Below are 23,328 nucleotides of genomic sequence, written 5' to 3'. Positions count from 1 at the left end.
TATGAGCATTTAAATTAAAATTAACAATGTGTTAGCTATAATATAGTTTGACCTAACTGCAGTGGTGGCTGACATCTCTGCTGTTATAGAGATATTGTAAGAACTAGGCTTGATTTGTCAATCCTTATCTGAGAAGCCAGTCCATTTGGGTATAGAGGCAGGACCTCTCTCTGATCCCTGATGAGTTAGTATAGGAGTAGAACTAACATGTTCACATATAAATTGTATTTTGTATTTGGACAGAAGCAAGCTAGCTATGATATACTCATTATTAAGAGTTGAATGCAAATGTGGAATGGATGCGATATGGGGCTTTTAAAGGTATCCTGGAGAACAGAGTAATGTCATACCCTAAAAAAAGCCTGGTACTATTGAATAATGCTTTGCAAATGTTTATGCTTTGTCCAACTTTTATTTCATGGTACTGTGTTACGCTTTTTACAGTTATACAGGCTTTATGTCTTTGCCCTAGCTTAGAATTCTTACACAGTCAGCTGTTCTGCTTATCAAAGATATTTAAATACATTTAATCAATTTTGTGTTGTACCATTCTTTGCATCAAGAATTAGAGTAAAACTACTATGGTAGTATTTGAGCAGTTTGTTGGTTGATTGTAATTTTCATCAGTCATTTTGAATTCACTGTGGTTGTGCTGGGTCCCTGCTCTAGGGAAGAGGGAGGATATGGAAGTGATTATGCTAGAAAACAACAAAAAACAGTATTTCATTCTTTCAGTCAATATTGATCCACAGTCTGTCTTTATTAGGATGAAATACCACAGGATCTGAATACCTTTCCATTTTACTAGGGTAATTATTATAGAATAGGTAGCTTCCTAATTCTGTGTCTAGGCACGTAAATGTTGATAGCTTAATTCTGACACCTTGAAGGTGTCAAGAAGGTGGGGAGAGGGAAGCAGAATCATTCTCACTGAGGCATCTACAGTAGCAAATCAGATTTACTCATGCAGATTTCAAAGGCTAGGTATGATATGTGTGTGTGGATTTGCAGTCTGCTGAAGATATCTTAGACTCCTTTAAAGGAGAAGTTCCTATATAGAAAGTGAGGAACAAATATTTCTGAAAATTTTCAAAACTACTTATAAGTGGAGGGTATCAGAGATGATAGAAGTCTCATGTTTTGTTGCTGTAATCTCCTCTAGGCCTTACTTCAAACTCATGATGTAGTGGCACATGAAGTTTACAGTGATGAAGCGCTGAGAGTTACACCTCCTCCCACCTCTCCATACTTAAACGGAGATTCTCCAGAAAGCGCCAACGGCGACATGGATATGGAGAACGTAACACGAGTTCGACTGGTGCAGTTCCAGAAGAACACAGATGAACCAATGGTATGGAGAGAACCTCAGTATTTTTCTTGACTCTGTACTAATAAAGACCAGTATTATAATGATTTTAATGACAGTTTCTGCACTTTGAAGTAGAGATGCCAGTATAATTGGAATAGTTCAGCAGCCATTGTAGATGCTTATCCTCCTGTGTATATCCTTAACTTAAAATGCTATGTGTACATTCATACTACTGCTGTACCACCAGAGATGGTTTTGTTTAAAAACAACCTTGTAGTAGTTATAGCAGATAAAGCTTTAAACCAAACTGGACCCTTTGCACCTCAAAGTGCAAAATCACATTTTTAACAAACCAGAATCTTATATGCTTATATATTAAAGTATTGCATCTTCACTTATAAATAGTATCTGTTTTTATTGCTCATACTTAAGTGATGGCCAATGTTTTATTTTAACCTTAAAATTTATACCCTGCCTTCAGGCTTTTAGAATAAGTGACTGTTCTTAACCACTTAAAAGAATAAGCAGTGTGATTCTTATTTTAAAGGTATAAACATTTCTTTTTTGTAGGGAATCACTTTAAAAATGAATGAGCTGAACCATTGCATTGTGGCAAGAATTATGCATGGAGGAATGATTCACCGGCAAGGTAATCATGTGTCATGAATAGTTTGGTCTTCAAACACAATTATTTTGATGATTTTATACAAACTGTGTAATAGTACATACTCCTCATTTTGATTGCTGCTATTCCATAGTCCTCTGTATCTGGATGGAGTCCTGTTAACTGTCTTTATTACCTTCCAGTTGGAGATGTCTGCCAGTGTTGGGATGAGCACCCACTATGTTTCATTTAGGCCTTAATTAGGATAGTGGGGGTATAGCTCGGTAAGAGATTGAAGTGTCAATAACTTCTGGAGCTGTACTTATTTAATCCTCTGTTTAAAAAAAAAAAAATCTTTGTTCAACAAAAAATGTAAATTTATACATGTATATTCTTGAGGATCTTTGTACTTTTGATGTTGAGGCTCATAAAAATGTTTTTTTAAATATTTCTTGTGCCTAGAACTTGAATCTTTATTTTCAGTTTTCACTACTATAGCAAACCCTGCAAACATGCATCTTTTTTCATCTCCAGTCTACTCCTTTTCCATTTCCAGATCAGGTGTCAAAAATAGCTGGGCTTTGTCCTACTTAAAACAGATTAACTTCCCTGCTAGGTTGTTAGCTGCAAGTTTGGATTGCACCCTTAAAAAGTTTACTTTAGTTTTTACAGTTTGCCATCTTTTGCTGAATACAAAAATTTTCATCATTTGTCAGACCAAAGGTCCTTCTAGCCTACTGTTCTATTTCAAAGGAAGCTAGGAACAGGTAATTACGAAGACAAAACATAAAACAGGAAAAGGGTACAGCGATCCTTTCCCTGATATATTCACTTTGTCTCTCTGATATGATCAAACTTGTCAGGAAGCAGGAAAGATAAAACTTCTCATAGAAGCAAAGGTGCAATTCATATATATTTCTATATTCCTTTAGAGGACCCTCTGAATTTAAATTTATTTGGCTTCTAAAAGTGAATTTTAGGAGGAGATTAAGATTCACAGGAAGAAAGTTTTCTTCCAACTGTGCTTAGGTAGGGGGTGATCCTCTGCAGAGTATTGTTTCACGTGACTGTGTTCTATAACGGGGGTAATAAAACCTTTAAAACCTGTGAAAACTGGGTAAAAAAATCTAACTATGTCCATTAAAAGTCTGTTCTTTTATTTTTTAATTGTATAGTATATTTCTAAAGATTTGGGAAATTTAACCTATTCTATATGTGCTTCATCTAAGGTAGCTCTTCTGCACACGGGTTTAGTTCAAAAAGGACCTATACTTCAGTGTTTCTGTAGTATTGTCATTTTTTAAAAAAATGTTTCTAATTTCGTTAGTGTCCTAGATGCCTCTTAACTTCACAGCTTCATTCAACATACCTATATTTAGAATGTTTTTACTGAACAGAACAACACAAATGTAAGTTGACATAGATCTCAAGCACAACACTTCTTTGAATCCTATTGACAGGGACTGTGGCTTTTACTTGTTTTGGAATTTTTATATGTTGTTGTTTCTGCTGTCCCTCCTGCTGTATGGAAAACTGCCAGGCAATAACAGCAAGGACCAGATAATAGATCTACTGGGAGAGTTACAGGAACTGTATAATTTCATCTAGCAATATTAAGTACAAACTGCACAATTCCCAATTATGAAATAGTAGCTGCTCTGAAGCCTGCCTCCTGTCTCTATGCCAGCTGTATCTAGTACTGATGATTAATAGCTGTCAGTATTCAAAAAGTGGGAAAGTTGAAGGGGGAAGATAGGCTTGTAAAGATGCTATCTACCTGCATCTTCCAGAGAATTCAGCTCAATCAAAATGAAACACCGGTCATTAAAAAAATCAGTCTTTTTGTTGACCTGTCTGCTTTTTTTAGGATGAGTAAATGAATTTTATCTTAGATCTCAGACTCTTAATTATTTCTTGGCTTTCACCTTTGTGTCTGTACCTTAATTTAGTCAGTTGCCCACTCACTTTTTACCTGTGGATACTGTTTAGACTACTCATACTGTAAATGTTATTTTCAGGGGATCTGCATATAGCCTGAGTACTCAGCAGCTGTCAGTATCTTAGCCCATGGGGATTTTGCTGCTGACTGGTTTTGGGGCATACGTGCTTACATGTGAATTCTTTCTTAAAATGCATTTAAGAAGAGGTCCCAATATGGCATTTTAAAAGATTTCCAAAGGACAAAGAGGACTTATTAGCTGCCCATGTAACCTTCACCAGAAAAACAGCAGTTGTACATTGTCTCTGCTACATTCTCGAAGTGATTTACTGTAAAACATCAATTTTAAAAACACTGATACCCTTAATAAGTTTTATTCAATTTTAACAAAATGTGTGTGATGACTTGGCAAAAATATTATTATATGTTCACAACCATTCACTTTCCAAGCTACAGAATTTTCTTTTGGCTACAAAATACATTTCTGAATAGGGACTTAGAGAATTTGTTCTCCCTTCCTAATAGGGTCGGATTTCTCATAGTTCTGTGCAGAGCAAGAGCACACACTTCCTGAAACTATCTTCGTTCTGGCTTGCAAAAACAAGAAAATAATTTACTCCAGAAATACATCCATTCTTAGTTATTACAGATGTGTTATAGACTAATAAGTCATGAATAGCTTAAGTTCTAAAGAAACATTGCACTGTCAATAGAAAAGGAACCAAGAGCAACCAAAATTCAAAGGTTAAGCACAGATATCATGGGAGCTTCAACTAGTACAGAACACTTGTTATTCAAAGATGTCAAGAATACTCTTTTCTAACAAGTAAAAAGTTTCTGCAAATAATAGAAGCTTCTTCTCTCAGATTGCAGATGTCTTCCTATGGTTTATCAGTGCATCCACTCCCAAAACCAGGATGACAATCTGCTGCTAAATGTCCATGCTTTATTCCCAGCTTTTATGTATACTGCTCTATTCCAGGCATGAACAGAACAATATTCACTTCTGTCAGATTAACAGAAATGGGAAGTGGTCCAGAAGAGAGGATTTTATTCAAGTGCACTATTGAAATTATTTGATACAGGGATCTTATTGAGTCTGATTCTCATTCTAATATTTCATTCCATCAGATTTATGTTTTGAATAATGCCAAAGAAACTTTATAATATTCCAGGGCATATGCTCTTTCCACTTCAGTATTATTATTTAATAACAATTACACTTACTTCAAACACAGTTTAATTTTGGCATAATATAGTCAACATAGAGCCTGGAATAATTTTTTAAGAATAGAGCCATGGAATAATTTTTTAAGAATTGGATTTTGAATGCCTTTCTGAGAGAGTCTGCCAAAACTCAGCTTTCAAGGAGTTTCACTAGAGATTTGGTCATTAATATTCTAGATGTGAATTAGAGCAATTTGAAATTCAGATGCAGGACTGTTGCATTCCCATTCAGTAAACTATTAATTGTGATAATTTTTCCACTGAAGAGTGGAAGAAGAATTGTGATGAGTTCTTTTTTATAATTTCACTATCAGCAGAACAGCTCCCTGTAGAATTGTTTGGATCATTTAATGTGGCTGAAGGATTTACTCTTGAGAGTACTGAAAGTTTTTGTAAACTTCGGGCTCTCTCCTGTAGCGCTGCCAAGTGAGCTTCTGTTTTGAAGAGAGCCCAAAGGAATCATAGCAACAGAGCTTTTCAAGATTCTTCTCCATGGTTCAGGCTGTCCTTGTGTTTAGCAGGCACATGGTTTGATTTTCATACATTTGTTCACCTGGAAGTTTTGCTTGCATGGTATTCTTTGGGGGGGGAAAAAAATTACTATTTTGTTTCAGGAAAGGAATTTTAAGGGGGTTTTGGGATTCTAGTTGATTGACCTTTTTCAGCTAATTTTCCAAATTAGGAAATGTTTGGCAGTTGTTAGTTTTCCAAGTAAGAGTAATTATATTAGATACAGCAATTGTATTAGGTTCAGTATTTAGAAAAGGATACTTGCACAAATTACTTAAATCATACAACAGAAATGAACATATGTGAAGTCAATGATCTTGTTGTATTTCATTATATATTAAAAACATCTTCTGGATAATAATAAACCATGGAAGGTTTTTTAGAGAACTGCTAGAGAATTAGGTGTGCTTGAGCTACTCAAATCAGAAATTATCATCCAAGAAGAGCTTCCTAGGTTGCTCCTAATCCCGAAGATAGTTATTTCATTTGCTGCTTCCTCTCTTTTGAGCTTTTTTAGTGTCTTAGAGCCATGTTGTAGCATGCCATTACCATCCTAGCTTTAGCAGGTCAGTTTCTGACTTGTCTAAGCTAGGTAGATATTTGTTTCATCATCTGACATTGTAGGTAGTTGTTGGAGAATGGCTTGCAGAGAGCAAGGCCATGGGTCTCTGCAGGAGCTGATTGCAGCCATCGGAGGTAAACAAAGGAAAAAACCCAGGGTACAGTTATGCTAACAAAGGACTGTTATGTTAACAAAGAGAGAAACTGAGGTGCAAAATGGCCTTGAGTGTGATAGTAAACAACCTTGGGAAAAAAGCAGGCCAGAAGAAGGAAGGTGTTGTGACATGCCTGAAATGCCACAAGGGGCTGGGATATCATAATGTAGCCTTTTACATGTATCCAATAGATTTGTGAGTAGTAGGCATGATTGTTGTAGAGTGCTTATATAAGGTGTGATTTCTTTCAATAAAATTGAAGCTTGCTCTGTCATTCACATTGAATCGACTGCTTGCTTCCTCCGCCCGCCACAGGTAGTCACACCAATCATTACATTCAAGGTGAAGTCAAGTATACGTACAGAAAATGTATACTGCAACTATGGCAAATCAAAATCGAAGAAGTGAAAAAATACATTGGTCTGATAGATAAAATTAAGACTACGTCCAGAAGCCAAACTGCATTAAGTAATCATCTGATAAAACACTGCTTGAATCTCTCTGTTGAATGTTTCCAGCTAGGTAGTCGCAGGTGACTTTCTTTTCGGTGTTTGGGCTTTTGCAGTGTCCTTGTAAGGAACTGATGTTTCCCTCATGTACTTCATAGGGTGCCTGGGCATCTCATGCTGGTGTATTGGCTGCACTCTGAAAGACAGATTTGTAATCTTTGGTTGCTAATGCATAGCTATCAAAGTCCTTTTCTGAATCTAGCCAAAAAAACTTATGTTTCATATTTATGCTTTTGTATGAATACTAGTACTGTTAAAATTATCTCAATTTGTAAAAACAAGTTTGAGGTGATTGTATGCTTTGCTAACTCCACAGGTACGCTACATGTAGGGGATGAAATCCGAGAAATAAATGGAATCAGTGTGGCAAATCAAACTGTAGAACAACTACAAAAAATGCTTGTAAGTGCCTGAAATCTTTCTCATGTTCTTTATAAAAGTGCCTTGTTTATTTTGACAAAACTTTTATGTAATTGCACTGTGACTTCCCCTTTTTTTCTTCTATTCTTGATAGCCTGCATATGCATGTATCACAAAGTCTTCCTGTGTTCAGCTGATAAAGCATTCTATGGGCTCTCCCCTGTTTTTTAGTAGTGGCTTTTTGCACCTTATACCCAGGAATGGTAGAAGGCACCTCCAGGTGTCATTTTATTTATTCCATTTAGTCCCACAGAAAAGATCATTGACACCAGCCACAGGTGACAGATGTATTTCTGAACAGCTCTTTAAAAAAAAATGAGTAAGGGATGTTCCCCAAACTCCAGACAGTTGACTTGCATATAAGTCTTCTACATTTTACAAAGTTTTTTCTAATGTTTGAGTGTCCTTTGTTGAAATGCAGGAGTTTATTCTTTTGTCTCTAGTGAACATAACAGAAAATACTACTTTCCTCCCATTACTCATCCCAAGTTAATCTATAAAAATCATGCCCTTCTTTTAAATCAGGCTACACCAAGTATAGTCACTGAGTGTACTGTGAGAGAAAACTTTTCTTGACTATTGATAAATTGCTACACAAATACAAAGACAATAAATCATAGAACCATTCAGGTTGGAAGTAACCTCAGGAGTTCTCCAGTCCATTTTCTTGCACAAAGCAGGATCAACATTGTATGCAGCCCAGGTTGCTTGGAGCTTTGTCTGGTTAAGCCTTGAAAATACCCAAGGACAGGGATTTGACAGGACAGGTGCCTCTTTGGGCAACCTGTTCCAATACTTAATTATCATGATAGGAAATTCTTAGATGTAGCTGGAACATCCCTTACAATTTATAATTATTTTGGCTCATAGTTATTGATGTTACAAAGAAAGTAAAAATTATTTTGAGCTCAGACAGTTTGGCTTTTTGCAGGGAAACTCCATCTTTGGGCCTTGCTGTTAGTTTGATATTCTATAACACTTGCAAATTTTTCTGCACGCTACCTTGAGATCTTGGATGCTATCACTAAACCTTTTGTTGTGTCCAGAACCATATAGACAAGATTAAGTGAGTCCAGGCAAATATGCGGGTTTTTTGCTCACAGTAAGCCAGTCAAAGAAAGAAAGGGGTGTAAAACTCCCAAGAACACTTGTAGTGGTCTGCTTACCTTTCTGCCCAGATCGACTCCTACATTGTCTGCTATGCAATGGCACTTATATTTAAACTGTCATTTAAGAAAATATGACTGGGCAAATAATGCTGCCACAATCTGCTGCTATTCTGCAGTTACTACGTATTACGAATATTCTTATACTACAGTAAATGCAAACTAGCAGACCCCATGTTCTGTTTTGATGAGTATTTCTTACATTGCTACCTTCAGTACAGTAACATGTAGCTTTCCAGAAACTGTGAATATGTTTTTGCTATTTAATAGGTATGATGAAAGGGAAGAAGATGTCACTTTAGTTAGCAAAGACTCTGTGGATCACAAGAATATAGCTCCAAAGAAAAGATTGACATGAAAGAAATATACACATCTCTGAATGTCTCAACTTAAAATACAGCTGTAAGTTCTAGGCATTTGAAAACTGGTCAGGCAAACAAGCTAATAATGATGTTTATCTTTTAGATTGAGAGACAATTTAAATGTTTATAAGTGAAATAACAAATTAGCTATAGCATTTTTGCTTTTCTGAATACTTTAGGAGAACATACTGCTGCTCACGAGCTATGATGCTTTCTTTTCAAGCATTAGTGATTTGGAGATTTTATCCTTGGTGTCTTAGTCTTTTAAGAAGTGCTTTTCTTTTTGCAGAGGGAAATGCGTGGAAGTATTACCTTTAAGATTGTGCCAAGTTATCGCACGCAATCTTCATCCTGTGAGGTAATGAATTTAATGAACCATCCTATTTCTTCCTCAGTCCTGTAACTAACTGCCTGCTGATGGCTGAATGTTACTGCTTTCTGGGAAATTGTTTCTGCCTGTCCTGTTAGATCACGCACACCAATTTTACAACAAAGATAACGGAACATGAGTAGGTCCCACCTACCTACTCAGCCCTGCCTTCATATTCATCTCATCAGCACCTTAACTAACTCTTTACAGCCTATTTAAAAAAAAAATAGTAAAGGGCATCCTCAACTGATGCATTTAGGAAGCCCCTTCAAAAAAATTACAATTTAAACTAATTCTCCAGGAAGTCTATTATAAAGTTCCTAACCTGAGGAACAATCCTCCTCTTTTTAGGCATTAAACATTATTTGACTGGTTTGGGCTGTTAAGGGTTAATTGAAGAATCTGTTTCTGTATAACCCTGTTGAGGTAAATTTGTGATGGTTGTCTGTAACAGTTACATGTAGCTTAATATTATGTTTCCATGAAAAAAAATTGCATTTGTCATTACAGAAGAAAAACAGGTTTGGAGTTAGTTGTTGTTGAACCAGGAACTTGGTATTATGTTTTTTGCACAGGAACATTTAATTCCCTTCTGCTCACAAAGTTGTGTTCCAGATTGCAACTGAAGGGAATTAAATTCTAGAAAATGGCTACTTGAGAGAGATACTGTTCCAATTTAAGCATACAGATGGCATATGCACTGTGTAGATGATGCCAGTCTTTGTGCCACATGCTTAACTGCACAAACAGTTCCCAAATTAGAATTCCAAGAGTGAAATCACAATCCCTGTTGAAGTCAAGCACCCTTAGAGCTGTGATTTCACCCTAATTGTGTTTGTGTCTCAGCAGATGCTAGAACACACAGAAACTGCTATTGTGATTGTCAGGAAAATCTGTTGCAAGAAAAAAATTACTGATTTTTGGTTGCCTTCTATACTTCTAATAGAAGTCAACAAGAACTAAAAGGTTTTAGAGGTAGAAGGTTTGACAAATTTTCACCTGTGAGGTTGATTTTCTTAAAATCATCAATATGAAAGCAGAATTTTTTCATGAAATGCAAAGACTTAAAAAAAAAAAAACCATAGAAATTCTAGAGCATGCTGACGAATTCATGTGTTCACTTCTGTGCTGTAAATAGCAGTGATAACAAAAGATATCTCGCTTCCCAATATTAAAATACAGAAACTGGTGAAACTATAGACCTGCTGGGAAGATGATTATTTGGAAAAATAACTCACACCTTTAAATTAATACCATTACTATCATTTTAGTAGCAACAGGTCATCTCTTTTCCTTAGCTTTGTGTCCTTAGGTTCTTCATGACTATTTCATAGGAGAGAGGAAAATGGACTCTTAACCTTCCTTTGAGAAAAAACAGCAAAACTAGAAGTGTGTGATCAGAGACAGAGGGGAAAAAAAACCAAGCATGTCAAATTATCACACTTTGTGGCACTTAGCATTCATTTGATCAGAGGTGGCTGAGTGTGTTCCACCTGCTTGGCCACACTATGAATTTGGCTAGATTTTCAGCTGTCACAAGTGTACACAAAAAGTCAACGTTTTTAAATCATCTTACTGAAGCATCACCAGTCCTTTTTTACAGAGAGAATTTTTTTCACTGAATTTTTCAGGATTATGATTCAGATGATGAATCAAATCCTTAACCATTGATAAAGGCTAAAAATAAATGTTGAATGACATTGTAAGTCACAGAAAACTTGATTCTTGTGCTTACAAGATAAATTCAGAGATACTGGGACTTCAGTAGTTTAATCTTATTAGTTAAAGTATTTTTTGGCAATATTTCAGTATAAATTTATATTTGGTTCCCCCTTCCCTTCCATCATGGACTGGTGCTACCTTAGTGTAGTTTTACCAGAAGAGGAATATAAAACAGAATCAATAACTGGGGGTTTTTGGAGGCTTCTACCATGATCACATAATTGGATTGCAAAACATCTTGTTAATCTTGAATAAGAAAAACTAAATATGAGTAGAATCAGAGGTGATCTGCTGTTTCTATAGAATCTGTGTATGCCTTTATATACAGTTGGGTGTGGGATGTTAATTTTTATAAATAACGGAGATTTGCATTTTAAATAACTGAGACTTGCATTTCACTTGCTATATTTTTCTTCTTTTGTAAGCATTGAAGGTTTATAGTGGTGTTTTCTAAGTAATAAACCGCTTTTGCCTATTTAGGGAAGTCTTGTCCCTATGGTATGTAGTAGTAACATAGTAAGTAGTAGTACTAAAGTGTCACTAGGCAATTTCCAAAATCTCAACTGAATGACTTCAAGTTCCTTAGGGATTTGAGGCTTTTCCTGCTGACATGCCTTCCATTCAATTACCAGGCCTTCTATTTCATGGTGTAGACTTTGCTTAAAAACATAATACTTATGAATACTTGCGTTAACTTTTGATCATACTGTGAGATGACCCATTTAGTCATTGGTGTGGCAAATGGCCTGAGTTACTCAGACGTCTAGATAACACAGTGGCCAGGATGTTGTGTTTTCTGCTTCAGATACCCAGGAAATTACAGACTTACACATATATGAACTTAAGTAATTATTGCAACGCATTCTTCTTATGGCTGATGACTGCATATGCTATTTATACATTTCAGCTCTATCCAACTGAGTAAGCATTTTGCTCTAGTTACATTTGCATTCTTACTTTACTCAGGCTGTTTTGTCAGTACAACTTTTTATTGTGTCAGATATTCGAGAATGGTGAGGGGAATGCTTTTTTTAAAAACAAAAAAACTTTCCTTATAATCATTTCTGTTTCAGATTGTCTTTGTGAAAGCCTTAAGTTGTTTTGTTGAGAAGACAAGCCTTTATATATATATATATATCAGATTTTTAAAAATCTGGTGGTAACCACCATGGATTTTTTTTCCCTTATTCTTGCAATGTTTCCATTAGTGCTCAGACTGTAAGACTTTTTATAGCCATTTTTGCATCTGTATTAATAATACAAGACTTTTTATAAGACTTTTTTTTGCATCTGTATTAAAAATACCACCAGAAGGGTTCCTTGAGCAGGACTGAAATTGAGATGTATTTTCAGGTTTTTGGAAAGTCTCTTTTTTTTGTGGATATGGCAACTGTATAATTAATCTAGCTGTTCTTGTCAGTATCTAATTTGATCAGGCTATATCTAGTAGACATAATTGATTTCTGCTATAAGATTGCATCTCAAATGCATTGATTTATCATTCATAATCCACACCTAAGAACAAGGAATCATCAGGAAACTAGTTTTGCAATTGTTTCCTCGAAGGCTTCTGCTGTGATGCTTCAACTGTAGAGCAAGTACTCAAAACACTGCTGTTTTGTTATTTGGCTTGGGGCTAGACAAGGTTGGGAAGTCTAGATAGTCATGATGATAACACTTCTATACTACTCAGAATTGCTGTATCTTCCAAGTGTTTTTCTGCTTTTATCCCAGAGAAAATAAAACTAGGAGAAGAGAACTAGGGCTTTTTCTGATTTACTGGAGAAACAAACTCAGAACCAAAGGTGAAGTTTTTCCAGCCCAATTCTAAACAGTCCTGGCATTCTGCAAGGATCTCTTTATTCAGTGATTTGTCTCCTTACACTGTGCAAATACAATTTTTCTCTTAACTTTAGAGTCTGATATTTTTTGAAAGAAAGACCAGGTCCCTAGGAAATTAATAATCTAAATGCCTTTGAAATTGTGGCTGAACTCCCTAATTATTTAAAAATTGTATATATGTCTTCTGACTAGCTTGATAGATTAATTTCTTACAGTTATTACTGAAATCATCAGTAACACTGAAAATGTGTATTTTCCTTAGTATGTTGTGATGAACATTTGCTTTGAGTAATATGCTGTCTTCTGCTGAGAACTGTTGGAGGGATACAAATCAAAACATTCTCAAACCAAGAAAATTTCCTGCAAAGGGCGAAGCCTTCAAGGGAGTCCGGAAATAGCAGCATTCTCCAAGATACTCTAAATTTGTTTTCCTCCAAATGGCTTGGGTGCTTTTATCACTTTCCAAAACTTTCCCTTGCTAATCCATCACTTTACTATGATAGCAGATCATAACAAACTAGGTTTACCAAAAAAAACCAAAAAAAGGGGGTTAAAATTAATTTTTCACCTCTTTTTGGAAGTGAGAAAATGGCAGAGACAGAATTGCAGAGCAAGCAGAACATTTCTTTATAAAAGAAGGAAGTCACTGCTTTTTTGGAAAAATTATCTCCTAGCTGCTATTTGATAAAGGCAGTGCTGATAATCCCATATACAAAAAAAAAAAAAACCAAAAAAACCACAAACAGTTCCTTCAGGCTTTTCTTTTTTCTTTCTTCTTTTTTGAGTAATGAATAGCGTATTTGGCCTCATTTGAACATTTTAGATTTGTTATGCTGGAGTGATTTTGTAAATAGAATTAAAGCTGACTTCCCTCAGTCCATTGCACGTTGCCAGTAGTTGTGGGAGCCAAATGAGCATTTTGTTCTTATGCATGTAACAGAAGTATGCAGACTTGCACACTTTGATTCACAATGATTTTACAGCCATAATATTGTCAGATGTGTCTTCAACGGTGTTAAAATCAAAGCAAGCATCTAGATAGCTACATATGGAACTTTCTGTGAAATCATATCTAATGAGTCCACAAAACACAGAATTTCTACATGAGTTTGTTGCACACCAAGTGTACAGGCAGCAAGAGGGATAAAGTATTGCCTGTCACTTTAACTTTTCTTGGTGCTTTAAAGTAGCTATGAGTGCTGTCACATAATTAGTATAAGTTCAAGAATATTAGTAGAGGAATTTTACTTGATTAATGTTGCATGAACAATTTAGCTTCAATTCTGGTTTTGTATTTGTTCACAGAGGGCACTTGTATTGATAAAATGTGACAGGGATAATTTTGTTTTCTTCAAAAACTGTTTTAGCTCTTTTTTTCTCCAATCCTTGACAATATGCAAAATTAGAGTCATAGAATACCAGGTTGGAAGGGACCTCAAGGATCATCTGGTCCAACCTGTCTTGGCAAAATAGATTATGTTCCGAATTTCCTTTGGGGATCTTTTTTTTCACAGTGTATTTTAGTGAATTATTTTATTTCCTGAAGGAGGTGTCTCAATTATCTGATCTTATGGAATTAAGTATTATGCAATCAAAATGGCATGTGGAAAAGATTGCTCTACAAGTGACTTCCTTGCCTTTGCAAAATCCAGTCAGAAATTCCTGTTATCCTTTGTGTAGAATTTCCCAGTATGCACTCTGCATCTGCTGTCTCCTCACTGAAGTGTAGGACCACATTGGTAGTCTGAGTCAAGAGAGGTGGCTTTAAAAAAGTCATATATTTTGGTACAGTTTAATAATTTTAAACCCACAAGAATGCTGGAGGAAAAAAACCTCAGTGTGCTGTAAAATGAATGAGGAAAGAGAAGAGTATCCAACTTCATTCTCAGGTGTTAGCTTCAGCATCTTTGAGGCACTGCAGAGAGATGCATCTCAGAGTAGAAACTGATCAACAGTGATTTCCACCACATAGCTGAAGCATATTTAAAATGGAATGGAATATGTACCTCATTTCAGGTAATTACCTAAGACACTGACTAATGGCCTTTAGCATTGTCAGCCACATGAGATCTAAGAGGTCCCAGATACTGAGATATTAAAAAGCTGTTTGATTGCTAAGGCAAAGTCAAAATATTTATTACCTAGGATACATCAAAATGTCAAACCTGAATCTCAAACCATGGAAAAACTTTCCAGATTTATGGAGTTTTTAGTGTGAAAACTTTCACAGATGAAGCAGCTAAGCAAATGGTTGTAAGGCTGTGGATGTAACTGTTCTTTTAAATATATCTGTGTTCCTGTGATAGTGTTGTGTTGTTAATGAACCTTGTGTCTTATTTCAGAGAGATTCCCCCTCTACATCCAGACAGTCCCCAGCTAATGGTCATAGCAGCACTAACAATTCTGTTTCGGTAAGATTTCCAGTTCCACACAGAGAAAGTGTGAAAGTTTTGTTGGTGCTCATCTGCCATTACTGTTATACTTATTGTGTGATCAGTGGAAAATTCTGTCCTGCTAGAACCAAGGTTATTACATATGTAACTCCCCGTTTTCTTTTTTTTTTTAAGGGTTTTTTCCAACATATTCTCATTAAAAGCCATGTAGTGAATTAAATGTTAGTAACTGTAATGTGACAGTCCAGTCATCCTTAAACCATTGTTAGCAGTTTCCTCAAAACTAAGCAAAGGTTTAAAGTGAAAGTTTTGTTTCCATCCTGAAGTTTGGAAGCAGTGTTTAAAGAAGGAATAACTGTGCAGTTGGTATTTCAAGACATTTTAGGCTCTTTTAAGTTTTGTGTTCTAAGAGACCTCTGGAACATGTACTGGTTTCCGCTATCTGAGTTAATGAATTGGTGTGCCCTCTGCTGTTGTGGTACGTGCACATACTTTGTGAAATATGAGCCTTGCCTGGATATGAAAAGCAAAAGGAAGTGGCTTTAAACTGCACTACAAACCAAGCTATTATCATCACATCTTTAACACAAAGTACTTCTGTTTCATATTTATTCAGGTAGAAAGGTGCTGTTGATCTCCTGTTTTTTCTAAAGCATATTAATGTTAAAATTTGTGTTGTTTGTCATCGTTTGGACCAATGTAGTAACTGTACATGCAAGTTTCTTCAGTAAGAGTGCTGTCAATATCATGAGTTCATGCGGCTAGCTAAAAAGAAAACAAAACTGAGTAACTGCTCCTTTAACTATTGAAAAAATTACAACTCAGAAATTATTTGCCACAAGGTAAAGTGCTTATTAATTAATACAATGAAAAATAATTGTGTGGATAAAAGATTTAAGACTTTTTTTTGAATTAAATTGAATTTGTAACATGATTAGTAGTTACAGTCTTATTCCTCGGCACAATTAATCACATTATACATTTTTAATAATCTTTTTAATATTTGTAATAGCCAACCTTCTCTTAAAAACAAGACTAAGTATTAAGTGGAAAAGGCATTCATATAAAGAGCCTCTTTCACTTGATGGTGCTTTTGTGTTGAAGATGATGAATTAATTATTAAAAAGCACATTCTCTATCTGCTTTAACTTTTTACCTGCTTTCTTCAGCTTGCTGCTAAACAGCCTGGGTTTGATTTTTTCTTTAAGAAAAAAATATTTCTAAACATGGGTCAACGCTTTATACTTTTGTCTGACTTACCATTTTACTGTAATGTAGTATGAATCACTAACAAATGGTGTTGTATACCCTTAAAAAGTAAAATGAAAATTTCTTTTCCTGGGTTGACTTTATTCTGCAGGACTTGCCATCGACAACACAACCAAAAGGACGACAGGTGAATAGATATCCTCCATGGGAATTTTTGTAAACTTAGCTGCTAATGAACATCCCTGCTTATCTTTTTCCCCCTCATATTCTGTATGTGCTGGACTAAAACATTTAAGCTTGGAAAATTTGTTCCATTTTTTCATTTTTCTTTTTAACTCATTTGTTTGTGGCTAATTCAAAATAGCATTTTTTTTCATGTGTCTATATGTGTGAGAATTGCAAAGTCATTGTAAATTTAACTGGAGATCTTGTTTTAGTTCAGAATGCATTAATAGATTTACTGTTATGCACTGACCTGTGCATATTTTCATATTGGAGGAAAGCTCGAATTTGTATTTCAGTTGAAATGGAAACTAGTAGGGCAAGAGTGTAATACTTTACTCTAAAACACTGTACTGACAAAGATTCTAAAGCTTGAGTTGGTCTATAACTAATAATTAACATTATCAAAGCTCTTTAAAGAAAAACGTTAAGGACAGTCTCTATTAATGCTTAATAAGTCTGAAGATAGCCTCTTAAATTTTCAGTCCTGAGGCCCAGAATCAGTAACCTCCCTTACCTGTGTTACCTTGACCTGATGGTAGTACGTGTCATCAGGGACCAAAGAAAGATCTTCCCTCTCCAGTGAATCCCAAGAAATGCCTTAAGGGCTTTGCAAAGGATTCTCTATGATTTTTCAATTTTAAGAGTTTTGGGGTTTTTTTGCTGCAGCCTCCAAATCAACACATACCATCAAGTGATTTGTGATTTACCTTCAGTATCTGCTCCATTTATATACAGCCCTTCCAGAATCTGCCTCTGAATCTTTAACCGTGGACTCAACTTCTTCCTCTACCAACTCTTGCAATTCCATTCAAGAGTCAATTAACTCCATGATCTGTTGTCTTTTATACTACTGTCTGGTTAAGTTGGATGGAATATCTGTTAGAAGAATGTATTGCTCTCACTTAGTTTCCCATTTTTAAAGCTTACAGCTTTATAGTTCTTTCAGCTTTCTGTTGTCTTCTGAAGTTTCCAGCTGCCTGAATGTAATTCTGGAAGACCTTCCAAACTGTTGTGTTAGGTTTTTGTTTGCCTCTCATATGGTGTTTTTCCCAGCATATTTTTCTGGTAGCTTGTCATCCTTGAAGACAGTAAGGGCTTGGATAACAAATACATTGCTATCTGTAAGGAAGTCGGTAGCATTCCATGCACTGCCAATATATAGTGGATAATGGCTCAAACTGGAGCAGGGGCTTGAAAAGCAAGGATGTTTCTAGATGGTAAAAATACTGCTTACATTTCTAGACCTTTAGATGAGGTTGAGGACAAATAAGGGATTGGTTCAATACTGATTACTTCATAGAAAGCCAATTACTAAATGAACCTAGTTGGTTTCAAAATACCCTATTTTCCAGGTGATTAAAAGAAATTGGATTGCTCGTCTAAACTTACACACTCAATGTACAGCAGAACAAGGGTCAGATTTAGTAGATTAAAAATTGAGTTCTATATTGATACTATCTTCTCATGCTCTCACTGTAAACAGATAAAAATGCATCAGGCACAAGATAGTAGTGATTAGCCATTTTAAGTTCATTTATTCATATGTTGGGTTGCAGATTGGAACTTTAAGTGCCATGAATAGTGCTAACACTACATAGTTACAGCTATTTTTGGAGCCAAATTTGAGCAAAGTTGAAAATTGTTTGTTACTGTTTAAATGAAGAATATTACTTTGCAATGTAATTTTTTTTTAAAAAGCTAGCTAATTTTTAGTAAGAAAATCAGCAGTAAAATATACATGGCTGTCTGAGATGCTATAGGGTCGTGTTTGAAGTTCATAATCTGTAGAAATAACCCATCTTGGACATGACATTTAATTCCAATTTTAAGATCCTTGGATGTATCAGGGCTGTAATTAGCAACCCAAACTGGAGATCACTTTTATTTTTATTTTCTAGGGTTGAGACCTCACTAACATGCAAAGCAGGGATTGGTATTGTGAAGTCAGAATATGAATACTTTCTGTTAATGCTCCTTAGAGAATAACTTTCTCAAATCTTTAGTTTTCATTTATAAGGGAGTAGGCTTTTACTGCATGCATGCATACCCATGCAGAGAATTCCCAGATTCCTCACAAGTAACTGTGTGTGATAGGTGCAACACAAGACTTCCTATTTAATCTTTTTAAAAGGTACTAAAATTTCAGTCTTAAGTACTAAAGATCAGTAATGTAACCTAAGTCTTTTATACTGTCCAGTAAAATTTCCTGTCATACAAATTTTTAAAGCATCATGGGACTTCAGTTAGAAAGTACAGTACCATTCAAGTTGTAAGCTGCTGCCTTGTAGTCTGTAATGATTCATGCTAGTTAATACTGATTTGAGGGACTATCAGTTTATTACATGTGTTCATTTTTCTGTTCAAGTTTTACAGTATATAGATGACATGAGCTTTCAAAATATTAACATCATATGTCTCCATTGTTTGCTGGTGCGGCGGGGTTCTGTTTCATTTTCAGCTATCACTTATGCTTTTGCCATTCTATTTCCTCCTTTGCTTGTTGCAAACAGTATGTGTAGCTACATGCACAGATCATATTTTTACCTGTTACTCTTAATACTGTACCAGTAATAATATCGCAGTGTCTCTTATAAACTCTTTTTTATAGATATATGTAAGAGCACAATTTGAATATGATCCAGCAAAGGATGACCTCATTCCTTGCAAAGAAGCTGGCATCAGATTCCGAGTTGGTGATATTATCCAAATCATTAGCAAAGATGATCACAACTGGTGGCAGGGTAAACTTGAGAACTCTAAAAATGGCACTGCAGGTCTTATTCCTTCTCCTGAACTTCAAGAATGGTATGATTTAAGTTTTCTATAAAAATGAATTTAACTTTGCTTTTATTTCCATCTTTTAGACTTTTCATTGTTGTATAACTAGTTTTTGTATCCTTTTTTCCTTTTTTTAAAAAAAAAAAAAGTCTATATATTGCCTCAGTTTGACATTGATTTTTATTTTCTTGTATATGCATGGCAGTAAGGGTTGCATGCAACAGCATATGTGTGGTTACATTAGAAAAATAAACACCTGTGTTAGTAAACATTGTGCTTTCTGATACGCTATAGGAAACTAGAATTGAAGACTACATACAGTTTATGTAAGAGGGTCAAATTAATTTCTCTTCCAGGTTCTAAAAAATGTTTCTAAACTATGACATGCAAGTGCTGCAGGAATAATGTGTTAGCAAGACATCAAGCACAAAGGTCATTGAGGAAGTTTTGGGGTTTTCTCTTTTCATTCTTCATGTGAAAGCCAAAAAGTAGAAAGAAATCACACGGCAAAGATTCCTGAATGACAGATTCAGTGAACCACAGTGGCACTGAGTACCACAAAAGCAATGCAGAACATCATGCAGAAGCTGTTCAGTAAATATTTTAAATGTATCAGCACAAACTCTGGCAAGCAAGTCGTGGGCCATGAAGTTATGGCCATAACTCCAGAAAGTTTATCCATATGGATAATCTAGCCTAAAATATTACATACAAGGTTTGCTACGTAAAAGAATTAGAGTGCTGTCAAGGGTTTCACAGCACCAGTGCCACCTGGACTAGTTAAGGAAGATTTTGCTAGAAGAGAAACAGAGGTAGACAAGACAATTTATTCCACCTCAAGAGCTCCCTTGCAAGCCCTGACATAAGGGAGACACTGCAACATTGCAACAGGAACACTTGCAATACTTTATCCTGAATATCAGCATCAAAACAGTTCTACAACACAACTTGCTCTGAAGTAATTTAGACCATAGTGGTCTTTACAGACCTCATGCTGTTCCAGTCTAATCTGCTGCAAAGTGGTCTACTGCTATTTTAGTAGCTACCCTTCCTCCCATGCTCACTTGATCTGTGAAGCTTAATGATCTACCAGTAAGAAGATATTCTTTATATCAAAATACCTCTGTATCTAAGGACTTTTAAGTCATTTAAAAAAAAATAAATGTTTACTGTTCTTTTGTACTATTAAAAAGTCGTATTTTTCTAATTCATTCTTTGTGGCTTTTTAAAAATACTTTGATTGCAAGAAAAAAATTTTTGTCTCCTCCATATACCAGGCGAGTTGCTTGTATTGCCATGGAGAAGACCAAACAGGAGCAACAAGCCAGCTGTACTTGGTTTGGAAAGAAAAAAAAGCAGTACAAAGACAAATATTTGGCAAAGCACAATGCAGGTATGAAAAAAAAAAAAAAAAAAAAAAAAAAAAAAAAAAAAAAAAAAAAGCAAGTATCTTTAACAGGTTAAAGTTTTTACAGTCTTAACCTTGCCATTAATTGTTCAGCTGGCACTGTTATATAAACCTAATGAGTTACTTATGAAAATAGAAGTACAATTCTAATTATTCTAACATTACTCTGCTTGTTCTTTGCTATTTAAACATACAGCTTAATCAGTGAGAGGAAAGCTACAGCAAAATAAATGCATCATAATATATCCTAATATAGACTTACATTGTTTCAGTTTTTATATTTAATGGAGCACTGGAAACCAACAGGATGTGAATTTTGCCATCTATATAACTGTACTGTGCTCTACAGAAGACTTTTCAGTAGCATCCTTGTTAATCTGTGTTTATAGATTATATATGTGAAAACATCGTGGAAGGGCATTTTTCTTGAACCGGTACAGCTGAAAGTGGAATAAGAGCCATTGCACAGACAGTGTGTTGTAATTACAGTTACTAAATAGAACAAACTCTGGAAGTTTATCCTCCTTGCAGTGTTTTTTGCATGAATCCTAAGTTCTAGTTTTCTATTTAGACTGCTGAAAAATTGAATTGTTTTAGAAAATTTTGAAAGGAGAATGTAGAGTAAGAGATCCTTGCTGAGCACAATTCATTGGTTTTAGTAGTAAAGAAAGAAGACCCCTTCGTTCATGAGCGGAATTTAGTTATTTTCTTCTTTTAACATAAAAGACTCAATGTGTGGAAACTCTATCACTGTTTCTATCGCTTTTGCATTGATATCACGTACTGTGATGATAAGTATGTTGTTGTGGTCTCTTGTGAGACCCACAGAGATTTTTATTAGAATTAGAAGATGTATGTGTCCAAACAGTGTAATGGAAGTATTGTATATATTGCATTAATTCCTGAGGTTTTTTCAGTTGCATTCTTGAACACACCAATTAAACAACATAAATCTGTATTTTCACATTTCTCCTTACCTGTACAGTCTGTGTGCAGTATGAGAGCTCGTCATATCAGTACTACAGAATTTATGTTTACTGAAAAGTCATTTGAAAATAAAATCTAAGAAAAGTCAAAGAACAATAATTGTCATTTATACTCCTTAGTTCACTGTCACATTCAAGATGCTCACAGTTAAATGTATAATTACTCGTTACCCTGAAAACTTACAAGTAGAGACTGAAAGCTAACTTGTTTGCTTCCTTTTGCTAGTTTAACATTCTGGTTGTTTTAATGTTTCCACTCCATTACAGTAACACTAAACCATGTTTTACTAATTACAACCTTAACAAAAACTGTTGAGAATAAATTGAATTTGATGACCTAAAGTCTTTGACAATACTGGTTTTAAAGTATTATCAATTGCTCCTAGTATACATTCCCACAGCATTGCTACTCCCTTCGGTTGTGGCACCGTAACTTTGCTGTTAACTTGCTTAACTGAAGAACAACCCAAGAAAAAACACTAGTTCTTTTTCTTTAGGGCAGATACATTTCTTAATACAGTTCACAGTGCAGCTACATAGTTAATAGTGTGTCTAAGCACAGCATGCTCCAAAGGAGTAAACAAAGGAAAGAGAAATGGCCGAAGAAGGAGCAAGCAATAATTTAGCAGCAAAACTAGCTCAAAGACTTTGTATCAATTAAATCCCTGAAAGGAAGGTAGTACAGACTTTTCCTATCTTGGTGCAAGAGGGACATTTTGGAGAAGGTTGACAGTACTTTGAGTTCCACAGTTTGCCTGCCTTAGTGCTTACCACCATCAGTGCTGTTAGTCACTTTACATCAGACCGGTGTTTGCCAAAAATTAGAAACATGAACATTAAAAATTATCATAACAACCTTAAAAGAAACTGGTCTTTCAGAATACCATCTGACACTTCCCTTTCCCTCTAAGAAGTCAAAAAGTTAACGAAAGCGCAGATTGGAATCAAGATTTCTCTTAGAAATGTTTATTGATCTTGGTGTCCTTGAGGTATTAAAGGTGTTGCCAGTAATATTCCAGGGAATTATGCCAAATGTACAATATAAAGAGGTTCACTGAAATGCTACGCTGCTAAGGTGGTACTGAATTTACCTCCTCTGAACTCTATCACATCTGGTGTTGTTAGTCAGATATACGGCAACACTGTCTTTTGAAAGCTTTTCAGTGCATCTGTTTCAGAATAAAAAAACAGATCTTCTCTTCTGTTGGATCCAAAATAAGTATAATTAAGCAAAACTGAGAAGTCTAATCCAGATGTCAAAATGTTGCTCTTATAAGAAAGTAGAATTTATTTCTCTTATATCTAAGTATAAAATTCCATGAATCATTTAGCACTAGGTAATCTATTTGGACTTCCCTGTTAATTTTGTCTTAGGGATAAGGCTGAACTGGGGTGCTGAGAAATGACCTAATAAAATACTGCATAGTCAACTAAGATTATTGTGGCTAGCTAACAATTTGAGAGCTAAGATTTTGGTGTGATATATTGGAATGTTGCTGGAACTAGAAATTAAATTATTCTGCAAATCACACAGTTTATGAAGTAAATATGAGGATATTTCCATTATATTTTATAATTAAAAGCAAATATATTCTCCTTAACAATAAAAATATCATCCTGTTTTTCTTTCCTC

At 35.2% G+C, this 23,328-nt stretch overlaps 1 protein-coding gene across 14 annotated transcripts in view; it reads left to right on the top strand.

Annotated features, from left to right (window-relative positions):
• CASK (calcium/calmodulin dependent serine protein kinase) overlaps positions 1–23,328 on the top strand; it is a 199,469-nt gene that overhangs the window by 160,550 nt on the left and 15,591 nt on the right. For 7 of the 14 annotated variants that reach the window (XM_026841024.1, XM_026840938.1, XM_026868601.1 and 4 more), the window contains 8 exons: positions 1,163–1,351; positions 1,880–1,958; positions 7,131–7,216; positions 9,052–9,120; positions 15,039–15,107; positions 16,450–16,485; positions 19,132–19,328; positions 20,579–20,694. In XM_026841024.1, the coding sequence (XP_026696825.1) occupies positions 1,163–1,351; positions 1,880–1,958; positions 7,131–7,216; positions 9,052–9,120; positions 15,039–15,107; positions 16,450–16,485; positions 19,132–19,328; positions 20,579–20,694 (841 nt within the window). The remainder of the gene's footprint in view (positions 1–1,162; positions 1,352–1,879; positions 1,959–7,130; positions 7,217–9,051; positions 9,121–15,038; positions 15,108–16,449; positions 16,486–19,131; positions 19,329–20,578; positions 20,695–23,328) is intronic. The other 7 variants (XM_026841435.1, XM_026841743.1, XM_026841673.1 and 4 more) reach the window with 3 other exon arrangements.

Source organism: Athene cunicularia (assembly GCF_003259725.1).
Source record: "Athene cunicularia isolate RWA chromosome 1 unlocalized genomic scaffold, athCun1 chr1_part1, whole genome shotgun sequence".
Taxonomy (NCBI): Eukaryota; Metazoa; Chordata; class Aves; order Strigiformes; family Strigidae; genus Athene; species Athene cunicularia.
This window is presented reverse-complemented; position numbering and strand designations above follow the sequence as displayed.